Raw genomic sequence first — 15861 nt, 5'->3', positions numbered from 1 at the left:
AATGGAATATTTAACATTACTCAGCGTAATGAATCTCATAAATAGGCTGCGATAGATAGAACATATGATTTATGCAAATTCATATGTTCAAGGATACAAGTAGAATAATGACCAAGCACGGATTTGCACCATTTACCACATATTATAACCAGTATCCTGCTTTGGATATTGTATCAATTTTTGCATGTTGCGTGCATTCTATGTATTCCTGCATCTTCGGACTTCCCATAAATACAAACATTGCTAATTCATGTTTTTATCATCGCCACCAAACAAAGTAAAACCGAAGGAGAAATTTCTTTTATTTGCTAAATCTCATAAAGGTTAGTACACTTTAAATATTTTATATAATTTTTCATATGTATATTCTGTTTCTTCGTACGTGCCTTTAAATTTGATACCTTTAAATTTTACATAAATATATAGATATTCGTTGTCTGCTCATAGGTCAATAAGAAGTCTATCGGTAAATCATCGTGAACTTCGTAAACAAAGTTCGGTAAGTAAGTACTTAGTTGTATAGACAACGATCACGACGCGGAAAGAGGGAGGTAAAAGAGAGAGGATAGTGGTCGTCAGTAAGTCGGCGACCAGAGAAAGAGGAGGAAGGCCAGCTAGGTTGGTGGTGATCGAGTCCGGATCCGCGACTAGCAGTTCACGGCTGGTAGTCAGCGCACAGTCAGTCAGTCATTCAGGCAGTCGATTGTAGTTAGTTGGTGGTAGAAGTTGCTCCGCTCGCGGAGCCGCGACATGTTCCTTTCGCGTCTCGGTTCGCATGAGTTTCACCCGTATTATTTAATCTTTCGTCGACACGGCTTTGTTGCGATTCATCGACCACCACTGTAACCGTTTTCCTCGATCTTTCGCTCGCTCTTTCTTCGTTTTTATCTTTTTTTTTTTCTTATACTTCCTTTCCACGAACACGTTGGTTGGTTCTGCGCAGTGAAGTCGATCGATGAAAGTGCAAGTGCCAGTAAGGTCAGTGTGTGCGTAAGGACCTTCCTTTCTTCCGACTGGAACCAGTGATAAAGTGAGAGGGACGTGCGACCTTGAACAGGATCTCGAAGAGGACCTCCGCGGAGAGGTGACAGCCTGGAGAGGACGTAAACGCAGCCACGGATGGTTAACGTGAGTATCTTCTGATGCGTTTACTACCTGTAGCTCTGCGATCGAAAAATCTACCAAGAAACTTCTATAAGAATATCTGAACTTGTGTAATTGATTATATAGAACATCATAATGTCGCACCTATATAGAAATTGTAAAGGATTATTTTGATCAAGTCATATTTTTGATCGGAGCATATAATGACGTGCAAATAGATTTTTCAATTTATCCTTTAAAAATGATATTTAAAAGAATTTTAGTGAATATCGGATATAAAAATATGGCAAGTAAAAGCAAATAGCATCACAAAAGAACGCTGTAAAAATTCATTGTAACATCGTTTCTGGAATAAAAATCTATGTAACCGGAAACTTGTACGTGTTCTGCATATATATTCGTTTGATATTCTTCCTGGCGCTATTTACGATAATTTCAGTACCAAAAGTTAAATACATTGTTGCTCGCATCTCACGCTGCTCCGCTTCCAATTTCGGTGCGATGTAACAAAGGATATTAAGAGAGACTGGAGAAAGTAGTTGGCATTACTTATGAAACCGTTCGCGCCGTTTCCTACACCGATAAAAGAAACGAAACACGAGAAAGGAGATAGCCAAAGGTTTTGTTTTAATAGCACCTGAATATGAACGTAAAAGCTGGTGTAACAATTGCTGGCTAGCTTTTCCTAACTTGTGAACACCTACGATCACGATTTGCCAGTTAATCTTTTACAAGGTGGATCTATTTGCTTGGTTCGATGCGGCGATAAATCGCACTGCTGAAAAGAAATTCTTTGTTTTTCTCCACACTTCGGTAAACATACGAAAAGAAGATACTCGTGCGCGCCAAGATTTCCCTCGTAGTAGTAGGTCATTATAGAATTTCTAGCGAGGTGCGCCGCGCTATGTGACCAGAATGATTTCTTTGCGTGAAAGTCACCCTAGAATGGTACAACCGAATCCAGCCAGTGAAATGGAAACTATTTGATCCACGTGGAATGCGAACACACGCACGCAGGACTATGTAGAAACTTGTGGAAATGCAAATGAAGTCTCGTTAAACTGCAAGTCCAAGACGAGTGGAAATGTAAGTCATATTAACCCATTAAGAGTCAAGTAGTGAGATATGTATAAAGGTTACGTAAATACAGCATTTCCAGAAAACGGGAATGACTTGTACACTGCTATGTTGAGATACAAAAATATACTAGAATAACAGATACTCTACAAAAGTCTGTTACATGAGTTAGGAACAGAAACAGAATTTTTGTGATTTAAAACAGAAAATTTATCATGTAGATACTTTGACTTCCTTTGATGTTCTCCTTCATAACTACAGGTTAAAAAGCGACATTCGCTAATATAAATTTAAAAAATTGGAAATAAAATGTTGCGGTGATGGATTCAGCTTCGGCTTGGAGATTTTTTATGTCGTATATGAAAAGGTGTCCTAACATATATGTTTCGTCAAACGGTATGTTACTAGCAATACCTTGAATATAGTTAAAAATATTTAAAAACGTCGAATGCTTTCGAAGCTTCAACTGGAAACATAAAATATCACCTCAGTGCTGTATAATTTACTCGTATAGGATGCTTGTTCTATGGATATTTACATATGTCCTGCCGAGACTTGTATCACGAATACGCTTTCCAGTAAAAGATACAAAACGCTTGTGGTTTGCAGGAGTATCGGCAGGATAATACATACGATGGAACGGGTGAGGAATAGTGATTTTCTTGTAACGCGGTCCACAACTTCGAAAGCCTGGCATAGGTATACGTTTTATCACTCTGGACACGAATTTTCGTTTACGTGACCGAACGTAATTTATCCCTTCGCCAAGGCGCACGCTTCTCGCTTCCGCTTTTTAAATCCTCCATCGAATAATTCTGATAGCCGTTTCAGCATGTATTAAGTTCGCGTGCGTCCACACTTCGCTTAGATGCGTATAAAACGAATCCGACTCGTTGAAAAAAATAATTCGGCATCCTCTCGCGAGTCGCAATCCGTGAAACAGCCAGATTACGAAATATTATTAACGTTGATAATTAATTTGATGCAACGCTAACACCGGACAAACGTATTAAATTATCCATCTAGCCAACAACTAGGCAAGATAATCGACAAGGTAAACGCGTTAGGAATAAATTTGAAAAGAATTTTCCAGCTCTTAGGTCTGATACGCGTTTCTTCATGTTCATTTTTATTCCTTTTCCGGTGGTATCTCATAAAAATGAACTCGTCTCGACTCGTAATCACGATACATATTAATCCTTACATACATTTCTGCAACGCCTAATGAGTTCATCGGAACGAATAAAATTTATTCGCGGGGGATGACGTTACTTAATTCTTCGGTCGTTCGACCGTCATGATTACGTAACGTTCCGTGAAAAGGAGATCTATTCGTCGAAAGTGATCTCCTCGCATTCTTCAAAATCTTTCTCTCCATTCTTCCAGTCGTAATTTCACAAGTCGAACGCTACGGTGCCTGCATACGATTACGATAAAGTTGACAGTAGGCGGTATGGTACGACGCTCGTAAGACAATGTACTCCGTATATACGTGTCCCTGGAGCATTTTTTACTTTCCCGAACGTCGCCCACATTCGTGGCATCGATGTCTTTTGTAACGTCGTTGTCTACGCGGCTGGTGTAACCGTACACACGTCTCATGCCCGACACATCCCGCATATTCTCTGTTACGTTAGGTCAGTCTTTGTGTTTTGCTTCGTCAACTGCTGTTAAAAGACGGGTTAAGGTGGTTCCTTATGAATTTATGGTAAATTTATTATATTATAATTTTATAGTAAATATGCTAAATATATGTTGTATCTACGTTTTATCATATTCGATATCCATTAAATGGAAAAATGTCTTCACTACGTAAATTCATCTTGAGTATCAGTTGGTATATTCGTTGGATTTGCATAGGTACATGTAGTATCGACTTGAACCCATAAACTGAAGATTCGATGTCGTGAAATTTTAGAGGAAACTTTCATAGTAAATAGACATTTAGATATCCGAAGATTTCAGATCGGATCGTATAGGATATTTTAATCAAGATCGAGTCGAAATGTTGAAAATATTTTAAATCAATTGTTCTTTGAAAAGTTCAAATAGTAATCACACAGCCAAGTAACGATATTGAAAAATTTACTAAAAGTGGAGTTAAAGTCAAGACGTAACAAATTCTACAATATGTGCATATACATAGAGAATAATTTCCAAGATGTATATAAAATTGATGAATGTAAAGATGAATGTAAAATTAATTAGTGCAATTATAGAAGGGCTTTGATTGTATCTCCAAATTTGAAACGGCATGTACAAGTTGGATTCTCGACGCTTGGTTCTCCCGAGCGGTCTAGAAATCTGATCTTCCACTTTGTAAAGCGAATCCAGTTGTAGAACTCATAGTTTCCTCGATATAATTTATACATTGTTGCTTGTTAAATTGCGAGTGAAAAAGCAAGCAACGAAACCAAATCGCGCTCTCGATAAGATCGGAAGTACAACCTAGACGAACCAGTTTCGCGAATAGAAAATCATGTTGTTACGTTTGCGGGCCTTTATCAGACCGCTGTTAAATTTATTGGCGGCGAAAGTAGCATTTTGTCCAGGACTAGTTTGCCTACTTTAACAACAGCCTTACGTTTTCAATCATTCAAACTTAATCGATATTTCTCAAGAACCTCAAATTCTTCACCTAACGTACAAAAATGATCAATTTTTCTGCTTCCATTGTTTCTTGACTCTGTAATAATGTTTCTTTTCCTCCTCTAATTATAAGGTTATATCTTATTATTTATGGCAATGAAATGCAAAGCACAATATAAGAAGTGAAAGAAGATAATTACTTCCACGAATGCGATAAACATAATACTTTATTCATATGAAAAAGATAAAAATCCAATTATGTATGATAAACGATCTCATTGACCATCGGAGACTTAACTAGAAGGAAATTAGTTCTCTCCTAAATAATTAATTCCAATTAATTCTGATTTAAATTCGAGAAATCGAAAGAGTCGAGAATTTGAGTAGCGAGTACATACTTCGTAAAAATCAGGTACAAATTTCGGCGATCTTACAATGAAGGCTTGGATACACGAAAATCTAGGTCGTTACGTTCGCATTTCACGAATCCTGGAGCAGGTCGCGTTACAATTGGCGCGTAAGCAAGTAATTAGCCAAAGACTAAATTTTCAATCGCTCGTTCCATCGCACTTTCGCGCCTGTCCACGACGAACGACAACCAAAGTACTAACTCCCTTACAAAAAAGAAAAAGAAAAGGAACAGCGTTTATTACAGCACCTGTCTACAACAGTTCTTCGATGTGGTCGATGTACCTCGAACTCGACCGACACGTTTCTACCTCCGCGAGATTCCCTTGCCTTCGAAACCGGGTCTTCTCTCCACGACCTCGAAACACACAAATTACAGAGGCACGAAGCAATGCGTGCGTACCAAGAGAGCCAATAGGAGAGACCGGTCGTTCCTTATGCATCGTGTCTTCCTCCTTGTCTTCGTCGACGTTGCCCTAACGAAAGAAGAATTCCCGGAGACGGGATCGTAGAAAGTCCTCGGAGATTCGAACGCTTCCGATAGTCAGCCTGTTCGCTCGCTTCCTAGAATTTACGATCCCTCCACTCTCCAGAGGATTCGTTCCCTCCCACGAGAGGAAGCGCGGTTATAAATTGAAGGGAATCTCTTGGTTCTTCCTAAGATTTACTAACCTTGCCGTCACGACGAGCCAAACGATCGTGGTGCGCTTGGTTTTCGCTTGAATGCGAAAGAAGGGAAAACGAGGAGAAGGCAAATTTTACGAGTACGATGCTGAGATATTTATATAGTTTCATTCATTTCAGAAAAATCAATCATTGCAACAGTGAGAAAGCATCTTTGATATTTGACTTACAACTGATCAACCGGGGTTTAATTTAATGATTATTAATATATGTATAACGCAGAATACTATCTTCTGTAGTAAACCTCTGAATTAGAGATTTATACTTTATTAGGCGCGTTATACGTTCAAGTAAAAAAAAAAGAGTATAAAAAGGAGGTGGCTTAAGAATTAGTTTCTCTAAAAGTTTAGTCATCGGACTGCAACATTTTGAAATTAATCTTTGAGATTGTTTTTCGCCGCCTTTATAAATGTTACACCACACGTGAAAAAGCATTCGCGGGTAGAGGATTTTGTCGAGTTTGTAGACAGTTCGAAACACGTTTTTCATGTTAAAATACCAGCTGAGTAACGACCGATAAAGGTCCCTGGCTATCAATTGCTGGGCGAAAGTAAAACTCCGAGAGCGAGTTTCCTGGGTTGGTTGTTCGTAAACCTTACCTGAAATTATTCCTGTTAAACAATCATCGTTGCTAACGGTTGACAATGATCGACGACGAAGCACGTACAAAAAAAGAAAATCAACGACGAGAAGCCTCAAGGACACGGATGGATCGTCGACTCGATCCATCATTGACCGCAAAGAAGCGAATCGAAAATGTTGGCGAACCGCTAAATCACGATGAATCACCGTTGAATTTCTTTTAAATCGCTGCCGTAGATAATGATTCGCGATATTATGAAAAGTGTAATCGCGATTTGCGAAAGAGAGAGAATTCTCGTGCAAAAGGCATTTGCAGATTTCCAATGTTTTTCTTTCGTTGCTTAACAAGCTCGGTGTGTATGAATTGTGTATGAAACTTACGATATGCGTTTAATATCAACTCGAACGACGAAGGGAAATCGAAACTCATGGGATTTTAAACAAGACTTTCATAATAATTCATACGTTATATATTCATCGTTTATCATGAAATTTTAAGATATTGTGATAGATTTTACACGAAAATTATTAGTAACACGATGGTATTTTCCTAATTAATGGAAATTGGATCAGCTAACTTATTAAAGTGTTAACCTACGTGCGTTGGATCAATTTCAATTCCTTTAATGCTAAAAGATTTCTTAATTTCGTTATGTCAGTATTATTCTTAAAACATCCAAAGTCTTCTTGTTCAACGGGAGAAGATCAAAATTGGACCACAAAATTTGAAGACTATTTCAAGATTGAGAAACGCTTAATAGATTCGACGAGACGTTGCGTTATAGTCGTGATTAAACGAAGAAATACTAAGGTTTATTCGTATCGGAGGAACGGTTCGGGAAGCGAAGACAGATACGTTGAACTTTTCGATTCGACACGTTCGACATGAAGTTACAGGGCAACAACCTCGGCGAACGTCACCAGAAAAACGTCTTAGAACTCGCTGCCGATGAGAAGAAACTCGACTCACTGGACAAGTCCTCGTAAATCAGAATCTCTTCAAGATGAAATTAGTGTCAGTTAAAGGATTCCGTGGCGCCGTGTCGTTCCGAGTCGCCCACAGCTTGAATAGCGAATTAACGATCGCTCTTCGGAAAACACGAGCAAGAGTTTCGTTACATTCGTAGAAACTTCATTACGATATCCGTTCGTAATAAAATCGAATATTACCAAGCTCATATTGCTGTGAAATGTTACTTGGAACGTTGAAACATACATCATCGAGAGACACGAGGAATTTAGATCACGTAATGACTTTGTAAAATCTGGATTTTCAACCTGTGAATCTCGGACTTTGGAATGACTTGGAAACTGGAAAACTGTTGTATGACGTTTTCTAGGAATCTTCGTGAATATTTCGAATTGTAATTATCTTCATACGAAAATTCATCGGGAAAATTCTTAGCATTTATTTCTTTCTACATTGCGATATTCCAATAGTGGTGATTAGATTGATTTTTGATAGACAACAGGAAATAACTTAAGGTCCGTTATGAGAGATATTTAAAAGAAATAGGATAGAAGGACACGAAACACAGATGTAAGGTTTTAGATAAAAATATCAAATTTATCAAAAGATCGATGAAACTCAGAATCGTAGAAGTTTATAGTGAGTAAAAGGATTAAGAAATCAAGGCTTCAGGGTTAAGGAACGTTCGTCTAAAGGCCGTACAGAAGGTCTCGCGTTCATATCACAGTTACATCTCGTTGAATCACATCGATGCTCACTCCTTTCTTTAGTCCTTTTATACTTGGCTAACAATCTCTGAAAGTTTTTCCCACTGTGGTTTCTCGACTCGAGGATTAGCCACAGAAATAATGTGTTTGTAATTACTGAATCATCCACAGGGATAAACCCACGATCTATGGAGAAACGGTAAAAGCAATCGGTGTTCAACACGACTTACGCGATATTAAATGACACTCACTGATGTTAATATCAATTAATAAATACATATGTATGTTACATAGAAATCTCAAACACATCGGTGAAGTAACCGTTTAGAAATCAAGAAATTGCGATCATCCATGTGGAATATATCAATTTAAATATACGTTAACACTTTGTGGAGATAAAAGTACGACTATTGATTGAAATTGATTAGTTGAAATTCGATTTTAAAATTCAATTCCTAAAATATACCTTTTGAAATTCCTTTTTTTTATTTTTATATTTATTGAAAAAGGTCTCGAACGTAAATACATTTAAAAGTACGCGAGGATCATTGAAAACTTTTTAGGAGCTTAAAATAACAGAAATTGGGTTTGAATATAGACTATCCAATTTGCTTACGAAATATGAAAAAAGACTTTTTCTCGCGAGTTGAAGATCATCGTACAATTTTAACGTTAAAATCTTATTAATCTTTTCACGTTCAAGTTAAGGTTATTACAAACTTGTGAGTAACGTTTCTCGGTGAATCGATCGATCTGACGTAGACGAGCGAATCAATCGTTCCTCGAATCAAGATACTTCATCCTAACACCTGGATATCGCATTATCTCCTCGATTACACGAATCTGTTTATAACCCTCGTAGAATCAGGAAGACTCGAGCTCTAACGAAGGATGCGCGGTAAAATCGCGAGTTGGCTCGCTCTTAAGATAAACTGTCAGATAGCCGTTGGCCTGGCGTGCACTGTCTTTCCTCCTCCACCAGAGTTTGCATCTACTAGATGATGCATAGGAGAACACTACCACGAGTCGAAAGGGAGAAGACGTGCGTGGTAGATCGAGGCTCGTGGTTCCTCCGATCCTCGAACGTGATAGTGTTAAGACGCTTGCACAAATTTCCGGTATTTGCTAAGGGAGTGGGAGCACGAGCGACTGCTTACAGGTTGTTTCATTATCGTGCGAAGCGATCTCGAGGTAAAACGGCCCGAGGAGAATAAAGAGCGCGGCTCTCTACCCCCGGAAAATCGGCAAGACCTCGCGCGGAACGCGCGATGAAATTTCACCGTGTGTTCGCTGGTGCACGGTGGTCTGGGAAGCGGCACGTCGTTACCAAAATCCAGCTTTTCAGTTTGTCATAGAAAATAATTTCTTCCTTGAATATCGCAGTTGCAAAATCTAATTTTGCTCGGAGGTGCCTCTTCTCGGATTACCGTACGGTATTCACCGTTTACAATTCCTCTCGAGCGTATCGCCTTCGTTCTTAATGCGCGCCCTGTTTTCTACGATCGATCGAAGATTAAATCGGTGGTACTAAATCGAAACGACATTCCTGTTCGGTTGATCGGTTCTTGATTTCGAAACCAAGTAAAAATTGTCGAGTGGGCACCGCGGAAATCCTGGCACCGAACTCGAGATATCTGAACATGATATTGCGGGTTACGCAAGCTTCTTGCACCGGAATCTGTATACATAGACAGGAAGTGGTTCGCGACAGACGGAATCGCCTTCTCCTAACGAGATACTTGAGATACGGAACAGATTATGTTCGACTTCCAGGTGCATTCTGATGGTGAATTTCATATTTATTGCTGTTATAGCAGCGATTGTAGAAGCGTTTTCCGTGTTACAGCATTACCGTAACATCGGATTGAGAGATACGATATTAAGATATTATACGTAGTTTGTATTTAATGATCTTCATTGAATAATCCTCCGTTCGAACATTAAAACTGTAAATCTCAATTCAAATTAATTTCGTTATGAAGATTAGACAAGTCGTTCAGTCTTATGTTGCATATTTAACTGGTCGAAGGATCAATATGAATATCACAAGAATATGCTACAATTGAAAGTTGTCAAAGAAACATAATTGAAGAATTTTTCGAAAATCATTATGGGATCCCAAAGTAGTCAGAATCGTTTATCGAATTAATTAGCTGTAAAGGTTCATAAATATATCTTCATTTATCAATTTTCGAATATTCAATTCACTAATATTACAATATTTATACGTAAGAAACGAGAAGTGTAGAAGTAGAAATTCACGTAAATCCGAAACAGTGCATGCAGCGATCGCACCGACTGGAGAAAGTGTGCTCAGCGATCGGAACGAGCACAATTCGGCGATTTATTCGTAATAAAAATCAACGGTCGTTTCCTTAACACGTTTCTCGATGTGACACGAATTACCGAGTATTATAGAGATACAGACGTTGGACATTTTTTTCCGCCAATGATGACAGAAAATGGATTTTGAAAATGACATATAGATTGAAAATAGATTACCATTCGCGTTGTAGCTTGATCGACAGATTTCTTGTGTCTGTGTATATATATATAATGTTCAATTCTCGGATAATTCAGGGATCAATTCTTAAGTCTGAAAATCGAGTTTATTGTAACAATACTTAAATAAAATACAGAGGTTAACAACAATTAATGATAATTAATAACAGTAAATAATAATAAATAACAAAGCTTTGTACAAGGTCTACTTGAAAATCGAGAATCGATTTTCCACGTCCTAAACTACCACTCTTCCTCTGTCAATCTTCAATACTGTAAATAATAATTTCTTTCTTATGATCGTGTCTATTTCTAACACTCGAAATCCTTCTTCTTCTCTAACCGTCCGTCTGTGAAATGACTGTTTGGCAAATCGGTTGTCCGTAACGACAAATAGGGTCACATTGTCCGTTAAACAGAAAAAGTCCCTTTGTTTATCTGCGTTTGAACTCTTAAGGAGTTTACATATATATAGCTATATATATCTCATGAGAATATATCTCAAAGATATGTACGAATACAGGTGACAATTCCTTTAGTACAGCTATTCTTTTAGATCAAAAGTCTTCGAAGCATAAAAGTGTATTATTTGTTCGCACACCAGCGTACCATTCTTCAAACAATACAAAGCCAAGAAACGTGGGTCTCCTTTATTCGAGTTACTCAAAACTTGGTCACCGTGATGAGTGGCAGGTGTGTACTCCATTGTTCTTCCCTCGGTCATTAAACGGAGACACGAGTCCCCTTAGCAAACCTGTCTCTATGAGAACTGGAACGAACCTACGAAAACGAAAGCAGACGTTCTCTTGTCTCTGGATAATTTGAAATCCTTTGATTATATTAGATCGAAGAAGAATTTTACCAAATCCTTCGTCTAATAAATTATGATGGATTACAATATGGTGCAACGGTGCAAGATAGTTTCACTTTCTTTTTATGGAAAAAAGATATCTCAAAAAATTTTTATTATATTTTTCAGATTTTGAAATACTTTATTCGTAAAAAGTACGAAATATACAAAATCTAGTAAAATGTACCGTACATATACGCTGCCTAGTAAGTAATACTTAGTAAGTTATATCTATTGAAATATAATTTTTATTCGGGAATTCATATTGACTTAGGAGTTTACAATCTTCCTAATCTACATAATCTCGAATGATTTTAGAAAACATCGTATTGGGGAAAACGATGGCTGTCACGAGAGCGCCTCGAAGGCGATCAAGTTATTTCATTGTGCTTCGGAGGTTGGCTGAATTTCTTATCGTGGCAGAGATAATAGTTACGTGGCAAAGGGTATTGAGCCTGAGGTAGCTATAATTTTCCTGTTGGAAAGCAAGGAGGCGGGCAAAAGGGTAAATAGCAGATAAAGATCCATGCGCGTTCGCGTTAATCATTTCCGACACGTACCACGCGCATCCGCAAGGAAACGCATTTGTGAATCGAACCTCGAGATCGCTTGTCTCTGACTAGCCATATAAAGAGAATCGTATTGAACATACACAATTCACAAGAGTGTTCGAACGCTCGTGGACACCTTTTATCAGTAGAACGTTTTGAAATGTCATTAACACTGTAATGAAACTTGGCCATTACGATTGTATTGGCAAAGTGTGAAACAAGTCTAAAAATATATACATTATATATATAGAAGTTACAAGACATTTATAGTACATGTTTCATAGAGTTCACAAAAATATTGGGACAGTCAAGTATGCATTATATTAATATTCAGTGGGACCATCTTCAATATTTATTATATGCTTCACATGGTTATCTGTGCTATATACTAATATTTTACTACATATATATTTAAATACCTTGTAACTTTTATATAGATTTTCTGATTAATTTCAAACGTTATCAATATAATCATGACAGTCGTGTCTCATCATAGCACCAATAAAATTTCAAAATTTTTTGTACAACATCCACAATATACGAATAAATCTTGTCTATGATAAGTGTTCCAATACCTGTGTGAGTCACTGTATGTGCTAAAATGACTATTTGTATAACATCTTTGATCTTTAGCTGATAATACATCATTACAGATGGAGAGATGATTATTTCTTTGATAAATATTGTCTAAAATCGGAGGACGATAGCTGGCAACAGCTTCCAGAGGAATATATCTGGAGAGTGAGTCAACAAACTGTTAAAGACAATCAATGCAGGATTATAGTAATTCACCTAGTTGTTATATTAGAATAACGAGAGGTGATTTCTGCGTTTACGGATTTATATCGCGGATCTCCGTTTCCTTACTTTGCACGTTCGTTGCATCGTTAGTGATGCAGAGACATGGTCTCGCTTCAGGAGTTTGGCCTACCTTGAGCATAATTTGCTTCTTTCAGTAGTGATCGAGCAGTGGAATGCCAGTTGAGAATTTGATTTCGTTTTGCTTGGTTTTTTCGCATTTCATAATTGATCATTCTCGTGGAATACGCTAAAAAGACGTCTTACTGGTTTATAACCTTGTAGTTGACTCTTTGTGTAAATATTTTTATGCTGGCAAGGAATATTCGAATAGAAGGTTCGAGGGATTAATATCCTGTTTTACCACGGTTGACGTCGCAAAAATGTTTTCTTCGTGTTATCAATTATCCTCAGATTCTGTGGACCTAGGCTTGTTTTATATTTGTTGCCTGTGGAGGCAATAAATATTTCAATAATTACATATTTCTAAGGTATTTCCAGTTATAGCAACTTTTCTTAACCGTTTGATTGTTATCTTCATTAGACTTAATCACATTTTAATAATTTATAAAAAAGGGATTTAACTAATCACAGTCTTATAGTTTAACTTGAAACTTGGGAAGCAATTGATCATCATAGACTACCTAGTTCTTATATAATGGTATATTATATTGATGTAAATGGTTTCTACACGGTTAAAATACAGTCAATGATAAATTCTTCGAAAGAGTGCAGAATTTCTCGTTTAGGTATATTTGAATTAATAACATGTGATACAAAGTATGACGTTTGAAAGGGAACTTTTCAAATCTTTATATCTTAATTGCACAAACTTGCAATTTTTTATTTTATAGGACTCTGTAAAATTAAAAAAGTTAAAAGATTATTTAGATGACTATATAAACAAAAAGGGTATTTTTAAGAAAAAGAAAAACTAGCACCTTGTCTTGCCAATATACTTACAAATACAAATTTTGTATGCAAAAATCGTTCCTCTTATGAAACAATGCGTCGTTCAGCGCAATAAATTATATGCACTTACAATGTCGATTCAGTGGTTTCGAAATCATTGTTGAAAGAAGAGATGCGCTCGCAAGGGGATGAAAAATGGAGCACCGCATAATAGAAGGAAGGAAATTAAGGTCGTAGTGCACGAGGTTGCTCAGAACTCTCCTTCGCGATATCCCGTTACGTGAGCAACTTGCCACGACTGCTCTGGCACATCAGAGAAATAATCATCCACGCTGATACACATTTACAGACCATAACCATACGGTGATAATCGATTGCGTATGCCAATCGAAAGGAACGCATTCATTGCGATCAATGTTTCATTGAGTAACTTGTCTATATCTATTCTATTTTTACCACATTGTCAATAACAGCTGATCAAAGCATATGCGAATATTGTCTGAAAATAGTTGACAACGAAAGGAAATGTTATCTTTTGTTCTTACGTAATTCTTGCAATTTCGGGATTTTAAAGATGTTTAGTTACATATATATATAGCTAATAAAGTTTGTACATATTTATTATTATCTTTTCCTCTTTAAAATATACTTAACTATGGTTTCAATAAACTATGGAAAGTGTTGAAGTTGTTGATTGCATTAAGTTCTTGGAGTGCGAAGAGTCGAAAGGATTCGTCAGCATAGGAAAAATACGTTTTCATCTTCCGTTTTTATACAATTCTCGTAACTTCGTGATTTCTCGAAGCATTTAGTTATACACCTGTCTTAAAAGATTCGTTGAAATGAACGTGTACGTGGAATAAAGAAAAATGATCGAGGAAATAGAAAGTGTATGATTAGTCATCGAGGACGCAAATACTGAATCACGTTCATGTTGCCAAGTGTTTCCGTGATTTTAAGCTTGTCGATCCAGAAATGATGGATTTCACACATTCTACATTTTTCTACATTCATATTTACATTTCTTCTGCTTTTATATTTTCTGCTGAAAACATGTAGATACCTACCTTTGATGAAATTAATGTCGATTTTTATTCAGATAGGAATATACCTACCTATAAATGTAAAAACAGAGTAACTTCTGTTTAATATATTTTTTCGAATTAGGAATAATTTAGAAGATGAATTGTGTGAAAAGGTTCAAATGTAATACAAAACCTTGATAATTCTACATATTAACCATAACCGAAGTAAACATATCCTACGATCTATAAGACGTTCTTTCATTTTTTTATCTTAATCCATATTTTTTATCGAAATTACACAAAATAGTGTTTCTTAGAAACACTCCTTAATTCACCCAATCAACACCTACTAACCCACGTTGCCGCATAGTCGCGAAATTTTATCATCCGGAGCCACACCTTCCTAGCGGAGGAGAACATTTCCAATCGGTCCGTTTTACTAGCGTGATTCCGCGCTGCAGGCACACCGCAGTGAATCGTCGGTAATTTGCGTCCCGGGTCGGTCGTTTCTATCGTAGAGCTGTATAAAAGCCGAAGCCTAACAGCTGAAATTCCGGAAGGCGGGGAGTCGGAATCCACGTAGAGAGGCCACGACAGGGTCCGACGCAACGTCGTCTCGGGAGAGGCAAAACCATAAAGGTTTTCTCGTCGCGAGTTTGCAGCGGTGGTTGGCGCGCTCCAAGGCCGCTGGAGAACCAAGCGTGAAACTAGTCCGACCGGTACCAGAGTATGGTAGCTATTATACGGCTTAACATATATATAGTGGATCGGAGAGAAGTGTTCGGTTTAGCGGAAGGCGAAGTCGAATAACCTGGCACGTACAATGTAAAATCTTTCTTTCTCTCTTTCTCTCTTTCTCTCTCTACCCGTGGTACGTGCCAGGGGCATCTATCTCTGACGGAATACCAAGCCGCGAGTGTGCTTCATGCTTCCCTTCGTCGAATGATTGCGCCGCGGCTTCGATGCTCCTTACTCCTGCTGCTGACAAAAAAAGATACCGGGCAACCGGTAATTCTGTAAAAGTAAATAAAACGTCCGCGTGGTTTCCTGCGAAATAAAGTTCGACCGGAGGCTTCTTGTCAGCATTTTCGTCTGTTCAATT

General features: G+C 37.6%; 1 protein-coding gene across 2 annotated transcripts in view; it reads left to right on the top strand.

Moving 5' to 3' along the window:
* Positions 1–600: 600 nt before the first annotated feature.
* Positions 601–15861, top strand: part of LOC126917089 (calpain-C) — a 39240-nt gene continuing 23979 nt past the window's right edge. The window contains exons 1-2 of one of the 2 annotated variants that reach the window (XM_050723552.1): positions 601–618; positions 944–1128. In XM_050723552.1, coding sequence (XP_050579509.1) covers positions 1120–1128 — 9 coding nt within the window. In that variant the 5' untranslated portion in view covers positions 601–618; positions 944–1119. Of the gene's footprint in view, positions 619–943; positions 1129–11914; positions 11934–15861 lie in introns of those variants that run through there. The other variant, XM_050723560.1, reaches the window with a different exon arrangement.

The sequence above is a fragment of the Bombus affinis genome, chromosome 1, assembly GCF_024516045.1.
Source record: "Bombus affinis isolate iyBomAffi1 chromosome 1, iyBomAffi1.2, whole genome shotgun sequence".
NCBI classification, from domain to species: Eukaryota; Metazoa; Arthropoda; class Insecta; order Hymenoptera; family Apidae; genus Bombus; species Bombus affinis.
The sequence above is the reverse complement of the archived record's forward strand: the minus strand, read 5'-3'. Positions and strand labels throughout refer to the sequence as shown.